General features: G+C 42.9%; 2 protein-coding genes across 2 annotated transcripts in view; one reads left to right on the forward strand and one right to left on the reverse strand.

The window, feature by feature from the left end:
• Positions 1-22,573, reverse strand: part of STK32A (serine/threonine kinase 32A) — a 123,816-nt gene that overhangs the window by 82,969 nt on the left and 18,274 nt on the right. The window contains exons 2-3 of the mRNA XM_045795069.2: positions 10,946-11,001; positions 9,588-9,739 (exon numbers count right to left, since the gene is read on the reverse strand). Of these exons, the coding sequence (XP_045651025.2) occupies positions 9,588-9,739; positions 10,946-11,001 (208 nt within the window). The remainder of the gene's footprint in view (positions 1-9,587; positions 9,740-10,945; positions 11,002-22,573) is intronic.
• PPP2R2B (protein phosphatase 2 regulatory subunit Bbeta) overlaps positions 1-22,573 on the forward strand; it is a 633,944-nt gene that overhangs the window by 49,879 nt on the left and 561,492 nt on the right. Inside the window, exon 3 of the mRNA XM_087862155.1 lies at positions 12,735-12,780. The gene's annotated coding sequence lies outside the window, so the exon portion shown is untranslated. The remainder of the gene's footprint in view (positions 1-12,734; positions 12,781-22,573) is intronic.

Consider the following 22,573-nt stretch of genomic DNA (forward strand, 5'->3'; position numbering starts at 1 on the left):
ATTAATGATAAAAACTTCTAGCAAACTAGGACTGAAGGAAAACTTACTTACTGTGATAAAGGATATCTATCTACAAAGAGCCAAAGGCAAACATCATATGAAATCTTGAGATCTTGAGAAACTTCCCCATGAAATCAGGACAGACACGGATGTCTGCTGTATTCAACTCTGTTCTTCACGCAAATACAGTAAGCATGAATATAAAAGATATCAAAATTGGAAAGGAAATAAAACTGTTATTAGTTAATAACATGATGGCAAATATTGAAAATCCAAAATAATCTATAGGCCAACCAGTAGAAATAATCAGAGAATTTAGCAAGTTCACTGGATACAAAGTCAATATTAAAAATCAACTGTATTTTGCTCTACAAGCAACAAACTACTAGAGAATAAAACCTGGATAAGTAATTACCATTTGTCATCACATAAAAAACATTAAAAAACCTAGGAATAAATCTAAAGATATGCTAGATCTCTACACTAAAAAGTGAAACCAAAGAGAGAAATTAAGGGATACCTAAATATACAGGAAGATATATATATAATTCATGAATTGGAAGGTTTACTATTTTAAAAAGACCTTAATTCTCTCTGAATTAGTTTCAGCGTAAGTCACTACAAATACCAGCAGCTTTAAAATACAGGTTAACAAGCTGATTGTGAAATTTATATGGAATCGCAAAGGGCCAAATGGAGTCAAGATAATTCAGAAGAAGAATTATATTACTGACTTCCGCCACCCGCCGAAACCTGCGGTAAGTAAGGTGGCGCGATACCTGTGTAAATGCACACGAGGAGGTCAGTAGAACAAAGTCTGCAAATCCACACACGTTTGGTGGTGTGACTCTCAGCAAATGTGTTACTGCAGTGCAGTAAGAAAAGGAGAAACTTCTCGGTGAATGGCTTTGGGTTCATTTGATTTCCATATGGGGAAAAAGTGAATCTTGACCCTGGATCACAGATCTACAAGTCAAAGCTGAAACAGCAAGGCGACCAGGAAACAGGGTGGAATATTTTCATCTCGGTAGGGGCAAAGATTTCCTAAACCAGACACACAAGACACTACCCGTAAGGGAAAAGATGGATAAACTATACCACACTTACATTCAAGCTTTTTGAGTGTTCAAAAAAAAAAAAAATCCTTGCAGATTATAAAGGTAAGTCACAGATTGGGCAAATAATTTACACTAAGAAACGGACCAATGAGAAAAAAAAAAGGCAACCAATAGAACAATATACAAGACTTAAGCACTTCATAAAGGAGGATTTCAAATGACCAACAGTCATATAGAAATGTGCCCAAACTCGTAAGGCACCAGGGAAACGCAAATTAAAACCACAATGAGAAGCCATTCTACCTTTACCGGAACACCTACGTAAAGAAACTGAAATACCCAATGTGGGTGAGGTTTGACAGCAACCTGAATTCTCAGACATTGCTAATGTGAGTATAAACTGGTACAACTTCTTTGGAAAACTGTATACCAGCTAAACGTACATAAATCCTAGGATCTAATGACTTAATTCCTGCATTTACATCCCCAGATATATGGACTTTTATCAGAAGATACAAACAAGAATGTTAATAGCAGGACTATTAAAGTCTCACACTGGAAATAACCCAAATATCCATCAGTAGGAAGATGTGTAATGGAATATGAGAGAGAAATGGCAATCCATTATTGCTACCCTTGACAATATGGATGAATCTCTCAATACAACCCATTTTGCACCCCGCCCTCCAAAAATAACATCGCTTGCTTCCTGTGTTCTCCTCGAGCCAGTCCCTTCCATCCTCTGTCCTGTCATTTGGACTTGGCTCTTACCAAGGTCACAGTATCTGTATCTTCCCAAGTCCAAGTTCGCAGTCAGTTGTCTCCTTGTTCCCGAACTCTCCACAGTACTTGCAATGGTTTGCACTCCTTCCTTTGTGAAACAGCCTCTAGATTCTAGGAGGCTGCCCTTGCCCAGTTTACCCCTAGCTTTTGGCTAGCTTCCGGGCTGTTGCTTTTTTGTCCAGTTTCCCGAGTCTTCCTCCATCAGAACTGTAAGTGTGCTCTAGGTCTTTACAGCCGCTGGCCCTTTTCTTCTAGATATTTAACTTCTCTCCAGAGATGCTCCATTCAAGTCTCTGGTCTAAATAGCATCTACAAGCCGATTTTTCCCATATTTGTGTTTTGTTGGCCTTCTCCTTGGACCCTGGATTTCTCTTCTGAGCTTTAGACTTCGCCTATGCAGCAGCTCTATTTGGATGACTAAGAGGCAGCTCAAAATGAACCCAGCTAAAAGAGATTTCTTGATTTTCACAACGAATCTGATCCTTCTCCCATCTCCCCATCTTGGTGAAGGGCACAATCATTCACCGAGTGGCTCAGGTCGACAGTCTGGGAGTCATGAGTTATTTTACTCTTTCTTCTAGCCAAGGGGCAGGCGTGTTTTCTGAGCAAGGCCAGTTGGACTCCCTCCCAGGACTTTAAGCCTTGAGTGGGTGACACAAGGTTAGAAAATTGACGGGAGCTGATTCATCCCTGCTGAGACAGCCGTAAGTGCCTGTCCATTGGTTTCTGCCACCTAGATTCCCAGACCTGCCTTTGTCCCTCACTTTCTCGAGACCTGCTTCTTCAGCTTTACGTCCGAGGCTGTAAACTACTCCAAGTCATCCCAGAGAACTTCTCTGTAGCTTCTATTTTCTAATAGTTTCCTGTGTTGTTTGCAAGAAAGGAATTCTTTGCAGTATTGATGAGTAAATGAGTAAGCGAATGTCTGCATTATAAAGACTCAGTTTCCTGTCTATTAGTCCATCAGTCAGTCAGTCAACAACCAGGTGTGTGGGCATTACTAGGTACAGGCCACACAATTAACACTGTTTTCTGCTAAGCTCTTCAGGGACTGCTGTCTGTTGTTCTCCACTTATCCAAGCTCGTCAGGGCCATACCCAAGGAGAGCTTCTTCCAGTGATGGCATTGGATCATTCGGGATAACCTCCCCTTCTAAAGATCCTTAATTTAATCACATCTCTTCCCAAGATAACACAGCTGGACACTAAGATAAGAAAAGCAGATTTTTTGTCAATAATATATTACTGCAACAGAAATCCCACAGTGTGAGGTGAACTCAACTCTGAGGTGTATAGAAGTGACCGGGTGTCTGACAAGGAGAATGAGAGGATGGAGAGGAGATAAGCCGGGACCTGGTAGTCAGCCGAGTGAAAGTTACAAAGAGCCCTGGATGGGGTTGGTCCATGTGAAACTCATGTGGGTTTGTTAACAGGCACTTATAAAGGCAGGCCTCTCCCCTCCCACACAGGCCGGCGGACGGGCCCTGTCTTCAGGTATTAGCTGGAACAAACGGCACGTTCTCTCGGCAGCCCTGCATTTTCTCAGGCAGGCAGTTTAAGGGGAGCTAACGCCATCCTAGGGACGTGGCCCCGAGCTGTTGATAAACAATGTTAGTGTTCTGTTCAACGGTTAACAGACCAAGGTCGAGGCCTAGGCAAGAAGCTGATTCAGAAGAGCCTGGCTAGAATCTGGTCAAGGGGAAGGCCCAAGGTAATCAGACGGGTCCTTCAAAGATGGTCGAGAGAGGCATAGAGTCAGAGGCAGAGAGAAGTTGGAGGAAGCTGTGTGGTTGGCTTTGCAGATGGAGGAAGGCGCCTTGAACCAAGGAATGCAGGTCGCCTCGAGAAGCAGGAAAAGGTAAGAAACCATTCTTCCCTAGACCTCCCGAAAGAACACAGCCCCGCCGACAGCTTCCTTTCAGCCGAATGAGACGACGTTTGCACTTTTGACCTCCAGAAGTGTATGATACTAAGTTCGTGGCTGTTCAGTTGTCTCATATTCTATTATGAAACCGGTAAAATATATTTACAGTGAAATGCACAGATATTAAGTGTAGAATTAATGAATATTTACAAATCTATGCTCTGACACAGGCAGCACCTAAATCATGAGGAAAGAGTATTTCAGCCGCTCCCGAACTCTCCCGCGTGCCGCGTTCTCGTTAAACCCTGCGTCCCGTAGGTACTCATTGTTCTGATTAGTTTTGTCTGTTTGTGAACTTTCGGGACGAATGGAAATGCAGGACAAAAGGAAATCATGTGTTAATTATGTTGTGAAAATAGCTTTAACCCCAAGTGCTCCACTTCCCGTTGTTTGAAGCCACTAAGTTTATGGTAATTTGTTCCAGAAGCAATAGGAATCTAATACAGCAGTTATTTCTGCATAATGTAGTGTAGGTATCTATCATTTTCTTTAGACTCTCTTCATTTCCATATTTTATATAAAAATATTTTGTATTTAGAACAAATATGTATTTGTATTTAGAACAAACTCAAAGACTTTCTAGTGGTCAGCTCACACGCAGGGGCACAAGTCTACTCAGGAATCTGCTCTGGGCTGGGCTGGAGCCTCACTGAGTTTTTGTTTTATGCCCTCATTTTTTTTTTAAAGATTTTATTTATTTGTCATAGAGATAGAGAAGCACATGCAGGGGGAGGGATAAAGGGAGAGGGAGAAGCCGACTCCCCATTGAGCAAGGATCCAGATGCGGGACTTGGGACTCGACCCTAGGACCCTGAGATCATGACCTGAGCCGAAGATAGCCGTTTAACCAACTGAGCCACCCAGGCATCCCATAAGTTGTCACTTATGAAGCACCTACTATGTGTGGGATGTTTTATAAACATATTCTTACTTATAGCAATACCTTCTGCCCTGGGTATTGCTGTTACCCCCAATTATGGAGGAGGGAACCAAGCAAATACGCGATGTAATTTGGTCAATTCACAGCTACCAAGTGGTGAAGTGAGCATTCAAACTCACATCCCTCTGACTTCAGGGCCTGCCAAGAACCTGGAGTGGGCCTGAGTAAATGAGGGGATGATTGTGAGTGTGCAGGAAGTGTTAGTGGTAGAAACGGTGAAGGAGCACAACCTGAAGCCTGGTGCCAGTCCTAACTCCATTCTTCCTTCCTTCTCTTCCTTCTCTTCTTTTCCTTCCTTCCTTCCTTCCTCCCTTCTGCAGAGATCTGTTGAACCCTGTGTGTGCGAGGCATTATCGTGGGAGTAATGAACAAAATATACAAACATACCTGCCTCATGGAGTTTGTATTCTTGTGGGATGTAAAAGACAATAAAGAAAATAAATTCCTTTTCCCTCATAATTTATAAAAGAGTCCTACAAGATGTCCATAGGGGATGGGATAGTGTAGCAGGAAATGCAGGGTTTCTGCAGCCAGAATGTCTGGGTTTGAGTCCTGGCTCTGCCAGTTCCTGGCTGTGTGGCTCCGGGAAAATGACTCAGCCTCTCTGGGCCTCTGTTTCTCTGGTGTAAAATCGAACTAATAATCCCCGTCCACCTAAATTGTTAGGATGAGTAAATGAGACAATATAGGCAAAACTCTTAAGTAACAGAATTCCATTGGCAGAATTCCACTCTTAAGTAACAAAAGCTCTTCTTGTATCTGTGGCCCTGGAGACTGCCTTGGGTTCTCACAGTCGATGGGTCTGTGGAGAAACACAGGTGCATAGTCCTCAATAACCGAGGTTGATTCCAGGGAACCTGTTTATTCGGCTGCGTTCAGCTATCTGACAGGACCCCCTTTCACAGTCCCGATACAGGTGGTCCTTTCCACTGACACCAGTCGATCTCGTCTTCTCATTTCCTGAAACACACGCGGGCCCCTCTGTTTCCAGAACAAGAGACAAGGCAGGGGGCGGCGTGGAGCCCGCGGAGCTGTGCAGCTGCGGGCTTAATCTCAATTAACAAAAGCCACCTGGGGAACGGGGAGGGGGGGCTCTGCGGGCAGCACTGCGGCCTGTTTGTTTGCAGGCTCCTGGTTGCCAGGGCTTTGTGCGCAGCCCTCAGGGAGGGACGCGCACGCGGATTTTATTTGCTTTCCCTGGATGCCAGCCCCGTCGGGCAGCCCTCGCTCTAGAACGTGGCCTACATCCCACGGCTGTGTTCCCGGGTGGGGTCAGGTCCGCGGAGGCTGCGAAGGCTGAATTTAAATTCAGACTGTGTTTTCACCCTTAACTCCACTGCCCCAGACGAGGACACACACACACACACACACACACACACACACACACACTCCTGTTCTACCTAGTCCTTCATGCACTTCTCACAGTTGATGTATTTATGGGACATTTGATTAATATGAGCCTCTCACGGTTTCTGGAAATGGGGGGTCAATCAGGGGCTCTGCCCACTACCGCTCACCACTGCATCCCCCCACTCTGAGTCTGTGTTCCAATGAGGGTTGGAAATTTAGTAAATACAAATACAAGATGCCCACTTACATGAGAAATTGGGAAAAGGAATCATTTTCAGATAGAATAGGTGCTGTGCACTATTTGGGACATATACTAAAAGTGATGGGTTATTTTTCTAGAATTCAAATCTCACTGGGTGTGCTGTGTTGTATCTGGCAACCGTAATTCTACCTTGTTTGTGTTGCTCGGTAAATATATCCATGAATGAGGGAACGAGTGGGGCTAATGCATGATTAAAAGCAGAACACCAAATGCAGACATTTCTCTGGCAAATACATATCAATGTGGTTGAAGTGGTTTCAAGGTGGCAACATTTTTGGAGAATTTTCATTTTTCCATGTGATTTTTCTGTTCTTCAAGTTGACTGCCATGTGTGTAGTTTTCACATATCACATACGTATTTATACTTCACACACACACACACACACACACACACACACCAACTTCTTAACATTAGTGTAAAACTTGCTTAAAAGAAACAGCTTGTGTTTCTCCTCCGCCTGAAAACCAGAATTTTCTAAAAACCTCCCTAGAGGTTAGCAGCATTCTGAGTACCCATGAGAAGACTACCGAAAGCAATACTGAGAGGCTACGTCGCTTACCAGGATAATAGACACAAGGGGTACACAGGAATTAAAACGGATTGCCGTTACATTATGAATCCTATGGTGCTTCTTAAGAAAATTGGCTCTGAAGCTTTGGGGATGTAAAGATAAATCTAGTTAAACCTAGGACACAAAATCCTGATAAAATTGTACATAATGGGGGACCTTTGAATCCTTGTTCTTTGATTTGCAGAATGAGGGTGGAAAACAGAACAAACATAAACTCTTAGAGTGAGTTGAAGACTTGGCCCTCCCCCCCCACACACACAACTTCCTGTGGTGTTTTGAGGCTGAGTGCCCACCGGAATTTGTGCCTGGGATGTCCACAGTGGCCCAGCAGTGACGGACATATTCGGAACACTACACCTTCATGGAGCAGGGAGGGAAAAGAACTCCCATTTATACGATGCTTACTCTGTGCTGGGCATAGCGCTGTCTCATTTTGTTCGTAAAAACAACCCAAGTTACACACATCTTATAACTGTGACTTAAAAACGATAAAGATTGGGGCACCTGGGTGGCTCACTTGGTTAAGCATCTGCCTTCAGCTCAGGTCATGATCTCAGGGTCTTGGGATCGAGCCCTGTGTTCTCCCTCTCCCTCCGCCCCTCCCCCCACTCATGGTCTCTCTCAAATAAATAAATAAAATCTTTAAAAAAATGATGACGATTGCCCGCAGGTCCTACCTACAGCAGTATTGCAAGGTACTTAATAGTTGGGAAGTCACATTTCCTATGTTGCACTTACTAAGGCAGAAAGCCTTTATTAGAAGGAATAAATATGCTTTCAGATGATTTTTATCTCAAGATTTGAAAGACTGAACATTTTCTGCTATACTTGAAGGATGGCCCCCTCTCAGTTTCCAGTTCCGTATGTGGTGCTAGAATTAAGGTGGGGGAGATTTCTTCTCTCTCCTCTATCACCATTAATGGTGCCCACTGTCCTGTGAGGTTCAGTGTGAGAAGGGAAGTCTAGGCTCTATGTCATGTTGTCACCAAGTCCGCATGCGCGGATAACAGAAAGGTGCCTGCAGTGACACCAACATAGCAAACGGCAAAATCGGTAAACTTTGGTCAGCTTCAAGACTCTTAACACCCACCTTATAAACAAACAAACAGGAATAGACTGAAATGCGTTTTGCATATTTAATAATGAGGGACTGGCATGAAAGGGGGAAATGCTAAGTATGTCCTTCTGAAGGGTTCCTGGTCTTAAAAGGAGAGAGTTAGTTGGCTGAACTTTGGAAGAAGGAAAATGCGACTTTGAACAAAGGGAGGATGAGAATTGAGAGCACCTCGTCATTGTCAGGCTGGAGGGGGGGGCAATCTGGTGATTGCTAGAGGTAGGGAAGAAAGAGCCGCATCCGCGTTGACACGGCGTGGCTGCACTGTGAATAGGGCACTCTGAGCTACTGATTACGCACCGCGAGCGTGGGCCAGAGTTAGACTGCACCGTGTCTGAGGAGTGCACGAGCCAAAGGGACCTATTTCCAGGTCACACGGAGCCCTCTTTCAACTACGGTGTAGAGTCTTGGAGCAAATTTGATATCAAGTGAACTGTATTATATTAATTAAAGATGGAGACAGTTTTCATGCATTAACTCCTCCAGAGAAATGTTCCTAAACACACAGTGACATTCCAATTATTTTCCCATTAGTATTCTCTGAAAACTCTCTTTTTTGCCTTTGCTAGTAGAAACTGCTTGGTATGCATATTTAAATGACAGTCACACTGAATTAGCTTTAAGAACAGGCTCTTAACATAATGGATGCATTAAAATGTAGAGGAAAATGAGAGAGCCGCATACACACCTCCACGCGTAAGAAAAGAGTAGGGAGTGGACACAGCCAACTTCTAGCCATTTTCTAAGCCTTGGATCATGATCCTGGCTTTGGGAGGAAATCACAGTTACCTAATGTCTAGCCACTGATCTGAGTTAGCTCCAGCTCTGTTAAAAGCAATGTGGTGAGGGGCGCCTGGGTAGCGCAGTCGTTAGGCCTCTGCCTTCGGCTCAGGGCATGATCCCAGCGTTCTGGGATCGAGCCCCACATTGGGCTCCTCCGCTGGGATCCTGCTTCTTCCTCTCCCACTCCCCCTGCTTGTGTTCCCTCTCTCGCTGGCTGTCTCTCTGTCACATAAATAAATAAAATCTTAAAAAAAAAAAAAGCAATGTGGTGAGAAAGGCAGCACCTGTCCTTTTCCAACTCGCAGGCGTAGATCTGTGGCTGCTAGAGAAGGGTGCTGCAAGGACCCCGTGTCTACTGCCTGTCATTATAGAAAGTGCTTTTTTGCACAAGTTCTCAAGATCAACCTCCCCTTAGCCATTGATGACCTACTTAGTACCGAATGTCGCTGCCCCACAATTAATGGGGAAAGTATCTAATGAATGACCAGACATCTGAACTCATTCTTTATCAGCCTATTTAGCTACCATGTTTTAAAAACGATATGGTCCTCAAGGACCGGAGGAACTGTGACCAAACCAACCAACCAACAACAACAACAACAAAGTAGTATTTGTTGACGACAATAAAACAACAATTTGTTTCATTTAAAGTCAAAGAAACCAGGGAGAACCAAAGCCTTTGAGAGAGAGCCTACCGAAGATTTTGGCAAATGCACACCTGGGAATCAAGATGGGCTGACGGAGCAGTGTTTGGGGGTGAAGCGGGAATGGCTCCATTCAGAGATCCCGTTAAACCACTTACCACAAATTAACCAGGAAAGGGTGCTCCAGGCCCTGCATGATCTGGAGCTCCTTGAAGACATTTCTCACTTCGTTGCGCTCCACACACTTTTGCTTGTTCATGTACTTCATCGCGTACATCTTCTTGGTGTCATTCTTCTGCACAATGCAGACCTAAGGGCGCAAACCAGGGGAGAAAGTGGTCAGGGCGTTGACAGAGCAAGGCCGCGGGAGACAGGACAGGACGTACTCAACAGCACGGCCCGGAGGCCTCCCCACTTGCAAATTCTCTGATGCTAACGTTGCCGCTGATTTCAGAGCAGAAAATTTCCTTTTCTTTCCCTGTACCAGGTCAGTTCATGAACCTCTGCTTTCTCAAACAAGCCTGCCTGTTTTCCACTCTTTGGGTTTTGTTTAGACAGCATGTTGGAGAAAATAGCTGCTTCCTTGTCAGGAATCTTCCAACAGCCAATGACACATGCTTATTCTGCTCTGAGTGACGGATCTGAGCACGGCTAAACCACCGAGCTGAACAACATGGCGCAAAGAATATCTCTTTACACCATAACTGATAGAACCTAAGAGGACTTAAAGCCCTGGGAAAGCACTGAACGTGATGTCCATGTTTTTGAAATCCATTTAGAGGTTCTAGAAGTCTGATAAAGTGGGCAGCAGACAATTTTAAGATGCAAGTTCAATATGAAATAAGAAATATTCTCAAAATATGTCTCTACCAAGAAACGAATGTTCAGGATTTGAATCTAGAAGTGTCTTGCAAAAAAATTAGGCTGGATCTATCTTTCATGGTAGATTTTTGAAAATAAAAACATGGTATAACTGGGGGAAAAGCAGATATTGGGCAGCTTCTTTTCCACATAAAAATAGTTAACTCTTGGAGCGCCTGGGTGGCTTAGTTGCTTAAGCATCTGCCTTCAGCTCAGGGCATGACCTTGGGGTCCTGGGGTCGAGCCCCACTGTTGGGCTCCCCGCTCAGTGGGGAGCCTGCTTCCCCCTCACCCTCTGCCCCTCCCCACCAGCTCATGCTCTCTCTCTCTCTCAAATAAATAAATCTTAAAAAAAGAAGTTTACTCTTAACATTGACAGGATAAGGTATGGGTACAATTAGCAATTGCATCCAAAATCTTAGAGTGGAGAGAGAGTCTTAAAATCTAGTGAGAGTAAATGGGAATGACAATGGAATAATTCTGAGGACGACAGGTATCCATTATGTCACACACCTCAAACTGTGGTGACAATTTTATAAAAACCTCTCTGAATTATCATTCCTTGTGGCCCCAGTAACTGCATAATCTGCACATCCTCAGGCCCTGTTCCCTGAGCTGGATAACCCTGCTAGTGGCTAATCATTTTGGTTCTCACCTTCCCAAAACTGCCTTTCCCGATGGCTCGCAAAATTTCGAAGTGGTCAAAGTTGACTGTAAAACAAACAAAAAGAACAACGTGAAGGATTATCAGTTGCTTTTTCGTTACTAATAGATAATAAAGATTAGGCAAAACCCGGACTACCTTGTTTAAAACAACATTCCAGATGCCCTTAGGATGCCTATTCATTTATTCCGTAAATATTTCCTAAACACTGCTTACTTGTTAATCACAGTGCTTAGTACGGGGGATATAGAAATAGCAAAGTAAAAATGGAATCTCTACCCTTTTGGAGCCTGTAGTCTCGTAAGGGCTCCATATAGAGAGAGACGCTTATAGATGAAATAGTCATAAATTGATGAACAATGAAAACTCCCACTAAATGTTAAAGAGAGAAGTCGTGGGGCTCTAAGAGCATATAGCAATGGATTTCACATCAGCGGCAAGGTCCGGAGGAACATCACTGAACAGCGATGATTACAGAGCGATCTGGTCCTAGAGAAACAGGAAGGACTCTCCTAGTTAAGAAAAACACACCTTCTACCCAGAAAGTACTAACAAAGTTGTTTAGTTATTCAACAGAGTCAACTGAATGACTTATTTCCCCAAATTCCTGCAGTTTGAGTTTCTTTAGTCCCCTAGATTTTAAACTCAATGAGGGCAGCGATAATAGGTCCTTGCCTTCATCCTGGTTTCCTTAGCAACTCGGAAAATTCCTGGCTTGAGGGAAAGCTCTACACGTCCCACAGAGCCTCACACAGTGATTTCCACTGGTTCTAGCTGGTTCTCAGCAAATAAATCAAACTAAGCTGCAAAGATACACAAGGGCCTCAAAATAGTTGCTTCTTGTAAATGCGAGCAGCGTGAGCAGTGAGGGTCTTCCGGGGAAGTGTTTTTCAAATGAGGTGAGGTCCATTAATGAGTTATGAAATAAAGTGGGTGCTATGAGAAGCGTCCAAAATTTAAACAAAGTAGAACGGGTTAGAGGATGATCAGAAATAAACGGAGGAAGAGTAGTGTTGCTTCTGAAACTTTGCTTTGGTTTTACGTAAGTGTGTAGGTAGATATGGATTGGATCGTGATAAAATGTGGGGGGGATATATTTTTTTCACAGGTGGTGGTCAGAATCACTTGAAAGACACTTCTGTAAGTTTTCCCTTAAGTTGCAAACTGATATAACCGAAGCAAGGACTTCCTCACACTTATTACAGGAGACACGGTTCTTTATTATGTACCACAGAGGTGTCAAAAAGATGACCAGGATTTATTTGCAAGTCCAAGTTTTAATCTTGAGCAAGCCCAGTAACATCACACAGTGATTTCTCCACCAGGAGCCTAGCCTAGAACGCTGTGATGACATTTTGAGTCTTCAAGTATACAGTAGGTACCTAGAAAGCATGAAGTCCCGTTGTGCTATCAATCCATTTCATAAACCATATCTCTTTATAAACCATTTTAAACTTTCGTGAAAATGATAAAAGATTAGGTGCCAGGTTGCTAGTTCTACTAGCGTAACTGCCTTAATTAACATCTGGTCCCAACAAAGTGACAGGTCTAAAGTTTTAGAAAGAATGCGTTCTTATTCAGTCCAGAAGAGAACAGACTCCAGTCCAATACCATACTGTTTGACGTCAATTCCATATGTAATAATTGGCATGGGGAGAAAGCCAATGACAGATTAAAAGTGGCTGGAAGAGAAGCTCTTATTCCATCCTTTCAGTCCTTTTTTTTTTTTTTTCCTTTTAATTCCAGGGTAGTTAACATACAGTGTTGTATTCATTTTCAGGTATCACAAGTTAGTGATTCGAAACTCCTACTCGGTGCTCATCAAGGTAAGTGTACTCTGAATCCCTTCACCTGCTTCACCCATCCCCCCGCCCACCTCCCCTCTGGTCACCATCAGTTTCTTCTCTAAAGTTAAGACTGTCTCTTGGCTTGTCTCTCTCTTGTCCTTTGTTCATTGGTTTTGTTCCTGAAATTCCACATACGAGTGAAATCATACGGCGTTTGTCTTTCCCTGACTGACGTGTTTCACTTAGGATTGTGCTCTCTAGATCCATCCATGTTAGTGCAAATGGCAATATTGCCTTCCTTTTTGTGGCTGAGTCATACTCCCTGATAGATCTATACCAGCACATCTTCTTTATCCATTCGTCTACCACTGGACTCTTGGGCTGCGTCCGTAGTTTGGCTCTCGTAAATAATGCTGCAGTAAGCATACGGGTGCATGTAACTCCTTTGAGTTGGTGTCTCGTCACCTCTTCGGTTAACTCTATTCCTAGGTATTTTATTATTTTTGGTGCAATTGTCATGGGATTGTTTTTTAATTTCTCTTTCTGCTGCTTCATTATTAATGTGTAGAAATGCAACGGATTTCCGTGCATTGACTTCGTATCCTGCGACCTCACTGAATTTAATTATCAGTCCTAGTAGTTGTTTTTTGGTAGAGTCTTCAGAGTTTTCCTCATATAGTATCATATACGCAAACAGTGTAAGTTTTACTTCTTGCTTGCCTTGGACGCCTTTTATTTCTTGTTCTTATCTGATTGCTGTGGCGAGGACTTCAGTACTGCCTTGATAAAAAGGGGTAGGAGTGGGCATCTTTGTCTTCTTCCTGACAGTGGAGAAGTTCTGAGTTTTTCCTCATTGAGTATAATGTAAGCTGTGGGTTTTTTAAATATATGTAAGGGCTTGATTATGTTCAGATATGTTCCCCGTAAACACACTTCGCTGAGGGTTGTTATCGTGAATGGATGCTGTACTTTGTCAAACGTTTTTTCTGCATCTGTTGACATGACCGTATGGCCTTTACCCTTTCTCGTATTGATGTGACGTATCGCGTTGATTCGTGAATATAGAGCCACACAGTGTCCAGGGCATAAATCCCACTTGATCGTGGTGAATGACTTTTTAAAACATTGTTGGATTTGATTTGCTGACATTTTATTAAGGACTTCCGCATCGACAGTCATCAGAGATATCGGCCCGTAGTTCTCTGTCTGTTGTGTCTTTCTCTGGGTTTGGAATCAGGTTAATCCCGGCCTCACTTACTGTCCCTTCTTAAATGTCCAGCAACTGGAGCAGTAGTTAGGAGGGAGGCTCATGGAAAACGCAGTGAGACCTCACAACTCAGACAAAATGAGAAAGAGATGAATTCGGAATTATGGATTATTTAATCAACAGAAACCCATACAGGGTTACCGAAGGGGCTGGGTATGAAATAACGTATCCTCCGTATTCTTGAACCTTTGATCAACGTGTATAATATTAACCAGCAGATTATCTATGACCACAGGTCCCAATGGGCCTGCAGCCTGTTTTTGTCTTGCCTATGAGCTGAGATCAGTTTTTACATTTTAAAAGGGTTATTAAAAAAACAGTAAAAATATGCCACCGTATAAAAGTCTGTAACATTTACTAGCTGGCCCTTGACAGAAGAGTGTGCCGGCCCCTGAGATGGAAAGTACAGTGTTTGGAGACAGACTCCCTGAGCTCCCATCCCAGCTCCCACACTTAATACTTGCATAATCTTGGCAGTTTACTTCTGTGCTCTGTTTCTTCATTTCTGAAATGGGTATAGAAATAATATACATCCCACCGGGTTTCGAGGAAGATGAAATGAGTTACCCTACAGTACTTAGAATATGAACGGGAGTTAGCTGCTGTCACTAGTACTCCTACCACCACTTCTTGGGGAATCGCCTCATTCAGACTCGCAGCAAATACCATCGTAAGCTGTTGTCGCAGCGCACGGATGTTATCAGTCAGCATGGAAAGAAATGGAGGCTGTCAGCGTCGTGTCTCCACATCTGGGGTTTTTGTAGTCGATGGTGTGGTGTTCTTGCAGTGTTTCCTCCCATCTCTAAAGTGAAGTTAACCTTTGTTGTGCTTACTTGTTCTGTGTTGTCCTTGTACTATGTTCTTTGCATCTGGTTCATGGAGGAGATCTGGCGCCCAGATGACCTAAAGGTCCTCTAGAGATGCTGTTAGACCCTGGGGCTCTGTGGGGCCTTGAGGGCGTCGCTGCGTGTGGAGAGAGGCAGAGCCTGGGTCTCACTTCCGCTGGCAGAGCCGGCCTACGTATATGGCTTGTGGAGGGACAGACAGGCTAAAAAGCTGAAACCTTCAATATCTCTCTTATCTGCTCTGGAGTCTTGCTTTCCCATGGGGTTGCTCACTGCAGTCTCAGCAAACACCCTGTCAGTACAGTGTCCTTAAGGTGGCCTGGAGTTGTATCAGATTAACAGCCAGAGTCGAGTGGGTCCTAATGTTATGATCCCACTTCAAGTCGTTTTAAAAATACCTGAACTAAATATCATAAAAAGGCTTATTTTCGAGTTTTTCTTTGGGATAGGTGCACGTTCTCCACAAATCAACCAGACACAGAAATGCTATATGCATGGGGCATCTGTTTACAGGTGGCTTGGTATGCATTTCATTTTTTTAAAAAAAGATTTTATTTATTTATTTATTTGAGAGAGAGTGTACAGTCAGGGGGATTGGCAGAGGGAGAGGGAGAAGTGGGCTCTCCACTTGAGTGTAGAGCCCAATGCGGGGCTCAATCCCAGGACCCCGAGATCATGACCTGAACCGAAGGCAGATGCTTAATGACTGAGCCACCCAGGCGCCCACTGTGTGTTTCATTTTTATGTCTCGTTCTGTCCTCACAACAACCTTACAGCCTGCATAGCTGGAGGGGTTCCGGCTCAGACAGATTAAGCACCTTCCGTGGGTGTCACTAGCACAGGGACTAAACGACCCTGGGGTTAGGTTCTGAAGACAGAAAGTAGGGTTGAACCTTGGTTAGTCCAAACTATGTGTGAAGATCTTCTAGAAAGGTATTGCTTTGAAAACCAAGGGAGTCTTTCAAAAAGTCCAACAGAGCTTTCTCTCGCGTGAGCACCGGGTGAAGCTCCTGAATTGCATCTAGGTGCTCTGGCATAGGAACATTTACACACTGACATCCCCCTCAGCTCACTGACAAACTAAATTTTATCAGTCACGTGGACAGTAAGAGCCACTGAGGGGACAGCTGGTTGACTGTTGTCACAAAACTACACCCAACGCTTGACTGCAGGAGTGGGCAAAATCAACCATCGGAGTGCTCAGGGCCAGTCACGTCAACTCAGTATACACCTTCCAGATACAGGACCCAGGCTCCTAGCCCCTATGTCTATAGTCATCCTAATGTCACTGCTCTGTATCCACCCATCCCAGAGGCTGAATCAGGGCGAGCGGGGTGGGATTTCTTTGTCTCTCCTCTTCGAGTCACAGGGGTCAAGTCAGCTTTCCCCAGGTCTTTCCCTAAACATAGGCATGCTGATTGTGGCAGCTGGTGCTTGATGCTTTTTCCTTCTTTGTTTGACTTCTCTTCCCATCTCCCCAGTCTCACATTCTGTGCAGTAAACAGAATGAAAGAAAGGAAAGGGGAAACTCTTTTTAGAGTTAGTTATGCCACTCTGACATTTGGAACTCGGGAGAGCAGAGGTGAAGCAGACTCCCCCCCCTTGCCCCTTTTTTCCCATGATTATGGTAAAAATATTTGGAAAATACTTTATTTTTTCCTATTAAAAAAAGTGATTCCAGCCTAAGTAAACACCGAATCATGGCCATATGCACAACTGTGGAGAACTACACTTCTTGATGTTTACGTAAATCTTCCTATGGATGAGGGAACGAGGACGCCAGCTGTGTGTCCCCATCTGTAAAATGGCGCTAAGTAAACTTGACCCACAGGTGGTTTTGAAGATGAGCTGCCAGACACCAGAAGTATCATGTCCGGCTCACTGAAAACTAAAAATTACAAATGGTATAGTACAATTATTCGAAGAAAATTGAGACTTTTCCCATTCTAAATTTTTGGTTGCATTCCCAGAAGGCAGCCTCTGAACACATTCTGTGGATCCTTTAAGAGAATTTTTCTGCATCTATGTGTTTCCTTTTGACAGCAGTAGCAACATACTATCATTCCTACAGGAACATAGGTTATAAGTTCTTTCTATATAATGACATTCTCTCTGTTCCTTCCCACATCACATACGGATACAGTTGATTATTTTAAACTGCTCTTTTGTTTAACATTGTGTAGAATGTTCCATAAGATATTTGGTTTTTTGATGGCATTTCAAAGATGGTTTAATTATCTGCTGTTACCTACAATACTAGCACAAACATCCTTGGTCAGCTTTTGTGCAAAGCCTTGTAAGCTAGCTTCGTAATAGCGGAAATGCTGTAACAAAGAGTATGTGAATTTTCCAATTTAATAGACGCTCTCACTAGCCCTTCAAAGGTGTTACACCAAAGTTCCTCCACACCACTAGTGTGTAAGAATGACATTCTGTCCACCACCGTACCATTGCTATTATGCCAACAGTCCTTGACCTGACAGGTAGAGAAAAAAATTAAATTACTGATTTTGTTTATATTTCTTAAATGATAAATAAAGCCTCGTATCTTTGTATGTGCATTGTTTCCAGAGAGCTGCCTATTCATAGATTTTTTGCCTGTTTTTAATGAGTGATTAGTCTCACTGCTTTGCAAGGGTGCTTAAAATGTTACATAAATTAAGCCTCGCTTGAGCAGATCTCAGAAATATTTTATCCGGGCCCTCCATTTGGCTTTTGACTTTAAAGCATTTTTAATAGTGTGGAAAACTGAAGTGTTAAATTTGTATCTTATGTAGTCAAATTTTATATAGTCACATGTATTATTCTTTTCCTTTGGGGCCCCCTGGGTATATGTCTTTACTAGAAAGGCATTTTTCTTTTTACTTCAAGACTGTTAAAGGCATGCACTTATATTTTGACCATGCATTGCTGTCCTGCTGTTTTAGTTTTTGAAATCTTTCTCTGCTTAAATTGGAAGTTAAAACAATTGCTAATTTCCTCGTATGCAGCCCTGCCAGTGTGATTATTAAGAAGTGGATGCCTTTGAAGTCTTTGGGAGGATTTCGTCGTAAAGCAGGCTCTCCATATCTTGCTTAGGCTGATAATTTACTTGGTAATACCTTGCTCATGTAGCACAATGTTAGATTCCAATGCTATTTGACTCCAGTTAAGAGCAAATTAAACCAGGCAGTCTCAGTAAGTTCAAGAGTACCAAGATAAATTCTTTAGAGAATAAAACTATATATATCTAAAAAAAAAAAAATAATAAAGGTAAAGCCGAAGTCTGGCCTGACTTTTTGGTATGCTAATTTGGTATGCTAATTTGGTACTTAAACGTGTCCCTGCTTCAGGCTGTGATTCTCTAAAGGCAAAAGTAATTCACATGAAAACAGTTATTGCTTAGCTGGCTACGTGTGCCCCTTCTTCCGTCCAGTCCAGGAAGAACATACAGATTTGATTTCCCCCCAGGATAGCAGAAGAGACACTGAGGTGGAGTAAAGATGCAAAGGGAAACTGCTCGGTGAACTCAGTCTGTGTTTAGTGACATTTACCGATGGCTGACTCAGTGGGGGCCAGGCGTCGTACTAAGTGCCGGGGACAGAGAAAGCCAAGGCTGCCTTCCTTGATGGGGCTTATGGTCTAGTGGCCCAACACAATCATTAATAATAGCTCATATCTAACATTTATGTAAGGAATATCAGGCATTATGCTAAGCATGTTACCTGCACTATCTCACTTTTCCATCAGTGCTTTGAAAGAGTAGTACTATGATGGCCATTTTTTTGAATGAGCAAACTACCACGCAGAGCACTTAGGCAGATCTCCCAAGGCCACGGAGGCGGGGGGCGGCATGGGCGGAAGCCCCACTCAAGGGACTCCCGAGCTGTCCTCAAACACGGTTCGCTCCTGAGGCCCGTTAAACACAGATAATGGTGCCCAAGAAAGAAGGATGGATAGCACCGAGTCAGGCAAAGACTTGGCTTTCCAAAATGTCCATACTTCTGCTTCTCTTTTCAGGTGGGATCTCTCTTTTTCATAGATTCTGTCTCCCAGCACCGGTCTCCCCAAACACACGCACCACCTGTCACCCATCCCGTGCCACACCCCAAGCCAGAAGCTTCCGTCTGGGAGTTGGGACTGTAACCTGCACAATTGTAAGCTACATATTAATATTCACGGAGGACTTTCTGATGTGGAAATGCATGCTTCCTCCCCAAAAAAGGCAGGTCAGCAGGCCCAAGGGAATAAAGAATAAAGCCGACACAGAATCAAGGAGTCTCACAAGATCGAGGGGGAGCCCTGATGGCGTTAAAGTGTGTGGCTTTATATTCATATAGGTCCTACTTTGTTTACTGATGAGGCATCCCAAATATTCGGCCAGTGATTCAATTTTTCATGTTTCCTTTTTTAGCCAAACTAATAAAGCTCCAACTAAAACAAGTCCTACTGCTGTGGGGAGAGCGTAGTGTCATGGGGATATACAGCAAGGACAGCCAACTTAGTCCGGACGAGGCAGTGGAACAGCCTAGAGGAGATGATTAAAAAGAGAACGGAGTGGCAAAAGGACTTGCTCTTAGTATTCTTTCCTCTAGATGTTCTTCATTTTTACACCTGCATTGAATTGGAGTATCAGAAAGATAATTTCCCAGGAAAAGAAATGAAACATACACATGCATACCTGCAATATAAAGTAATATACATGTATTTAGAGTTACATGTGGTTCCACAGCGTTTCCCAGATTTGTCGGCCCGTCAGAATCACACAGAACACACTTTTAAAAATGCAAATTCAGGGGCCTCATCTAAATCAGACTCAGGAGGCCAAACCTGAGAATTTGTATTTGCATTTTATTTTATTTTTTTATTTATAATTTTTATTTTGTTATATTATGAGAATTTGTATTTTAATCAGCTTCCCCCAGGGACTTTGATGGAAACTGCCTGGAGCCAGACTGTCGGTCTTTATTTAGGAACTTGAACTCTGTACAGTAAAAGCCATAGGAACGGCTCCTACTATAGAAAATAAAAGAGCTTCAGGGGGGACCAGCATTGTAGTTGGGTCTTGCAGAATGGGTAGGAGTTCGACAGCTTACCAAGCAGAGGAGGACAGGGAGACCACACTTTCTGGGTGACCCAAACCTTAGGGTGAGGAGGCTTCCATAGGTATGTGTTGATTCTTTAATTTTATTTCAATGGCCTTAAACTTCCCCTCCTACCTTTGTGCCCAACTCCATGAATTTGAAGCAGATTAATAATGGTGTCTCTAGTTAGTAGGCCTTTGTTGTCTGCACTGTACCGCATCTTAGGTCAAAGCTGATAATTAAATTCATTATCTATTATGTATCTACCTGTTTGGGCACTGTCCAGATACTTTATCACCAAAATACTATGAAGTGGTAATATTACTGCTCCATTACGGATGAGTTACAGAGACCCAAAAAAGTTAGGTCTCCCAGGGTTGGGGCTTAGACCTGAACTTGTCTTTGTGTGGCTCCAAGTTCCATAATTTTAATGTTACAGATAAAACCTAGAAAGTTTATGATACTCTATGGTGGTTATGAGCATGAAACTGTGGGTTTGGGTTTGGCTGAACTACTTACTAGCTGTGAACTTGGGAGTAAATCAGTTTACTTCTCTGAGTCTTCACTTCTCCTCTATACAATTCTGACCATATATATCATCCTTCTGAGCTTCCTATGAGGACTCGGTGAAATAAACCCTATCATAGGTGCTTATCAAGTATTTTTAGCAGAGAGTAAAAATAAGTGTATCATTACTATGACTGGTTTGGTTACGATTATTAGACAAGTTACTTGGGTATCAGCCCAGAACACCGCTGCGTTTGCTGCAACGTTGGGCAAGATGATGTGGAGAGTTCACATAGGACAAGCAGTGCCAAGAATGTTACCTTTGTGAAGGCAGACATTGGCCTATCCTGTTTCTCATTATAAGCACATTGTCTAGAGCCATGTCGGGCATGCAGCAGGCGCATAATGAATACTTAGTAACTGGAAGGAGGAGGCAATAGAGTACCATCATTAAAGTTTTACGAAGTATGGATGGCTTTGGAGGAAAAATTTTAAAGATCTTTTCCTTCATGTTGATTTCCTAACACATCATCATTTACAATCGGTCACTCTTAAGAAATGTCTTACCAACAGCCTATTATCAAAATGCTTTTTAATGAGGCAGGCAGTAAAGTAAGTCTCGACTTGAATGCTGAGATTTCCCTGCAGACATTGGATTTACATGGTAAAACCTCAAGGATTGACTTACTCACTGTTGCAGCTCAGAAGTGTTGAGAACTGCCATTCTCCACCCTGTCAACCTTACACTCACCGACTGTCCTACGTGAGGACATGGGTGATAACCTCCCAAAGACTGGAGGATCGTTACCAGCAGGAGTCGGAGGATATCTGCATGACGCTTGAACGGAAGTGCACGTTTCTCACTCTGGCACCAGGAAGGGGCCCACACAAAGCTACAGACTCCCACACCCCTCCTCCGAACAGAGAAGGGATCAGTCCCTCTTCTACGTTCTGTCACTTTGCCCATTTTTTAGGATGGACATTGCATGGTTTGCCAAGAAAGGAAGTAAAAGGACAGAAAGAAATGGAATCTCTGGTTAAATATGTAGTTATTCTGGTGTATTTCGCAGTTTCCCATTCATCAGATGAATGTGTAGTCATCATGCTACGTTCTCAAATGGAGGCAGTCACAAAGAAAGGCTCACATACACCCTTTTAAGACGGTCACAGCAAAGTGGGAAACAAGCTAAGGTCATTTGTCCAGAAGCTATAGTTTTGCTAGCAAGTCAAATCAACAAATACCCGTTGAGTATCTGTACGCCCAGGACTCTGCCAGGCCCTTGGAAAAACAGAAGGAGCTTGGGACTAAGTCACACCCTCGGGAAACTGAGTATGATTCACTCAGCAGCATTCATGAGAACACAGAACCTGTGTAGTCAAATGCCCTTTGTCTCACTGGTATTTTATTTTCCTGTAGTACCTTAGGAATCCAGTGTTCCATCTTTCTGGAATTAGATGGGTATAAATAAATAGATACATAGGCAAATACGCAGACCGAAGAAAGCAATCCAGTGTTGATGTTTGGTATGGAAAAGGCTCTGTGGACCTTCAGAGAGGGGAGAGAATATTATGGCATGACAATTGTGCTGCTTGGTTTTTAATGGATATTTTGATCAATGATTAAACAACTGTTTGAGTCAGACAGAACTGCCTTGGAAACCTAGCTCCACCACTTACAAGATGAATGAAATTAGGAAATGTACCTGACATTTCTGAACTTCAGTTCTTTGTTCACAAAGAAGATTATTTTTATATAAAGCTAATATGATTTAGGTATTAAAATAAAGAACTAAGTAGAATTAAGTAGAACGAAGAAAAAATAATTTAAAGATAACCATGAATTAATATTTTGATTAATTTTTCTTTCTTTAAAAAATTTCTAATTTTATCCAAGTTAGGTATCTCTCTCTCTCTACATTTCTACACAGTTTGAGGAGTCAAAGAGTTCTAAAGGTTTATTATAAAACACTGATTTTAGTCCTCTGACACCCTTGTCTCACTCTCCAATCTCTCCCAGCCAAGAAGCTGACACTTTATACCTCTTCGAGCTAATAAATTTGCTAGTTCCTACATTATCCTCTAAATAGCATATTTTTCCTTTTTTTTTCTTTTCGGTTTCAGGCATCACTTATTAAATCTCCAAGATGGCA

This window comes from Ursus americanus, chromosome 5 (assembly GCF_024610735.1).
Source record: "Ursus americanus isolate L20-20 chromosome 5, mUrsAme1.1.p, whole genome shotgun sequence".
Lineage (NCBI taxonomy): Eukaryota > Metazoa > Chordata > Mammalia > Carnivora > Ursidae > Ursus > Ursus americanus.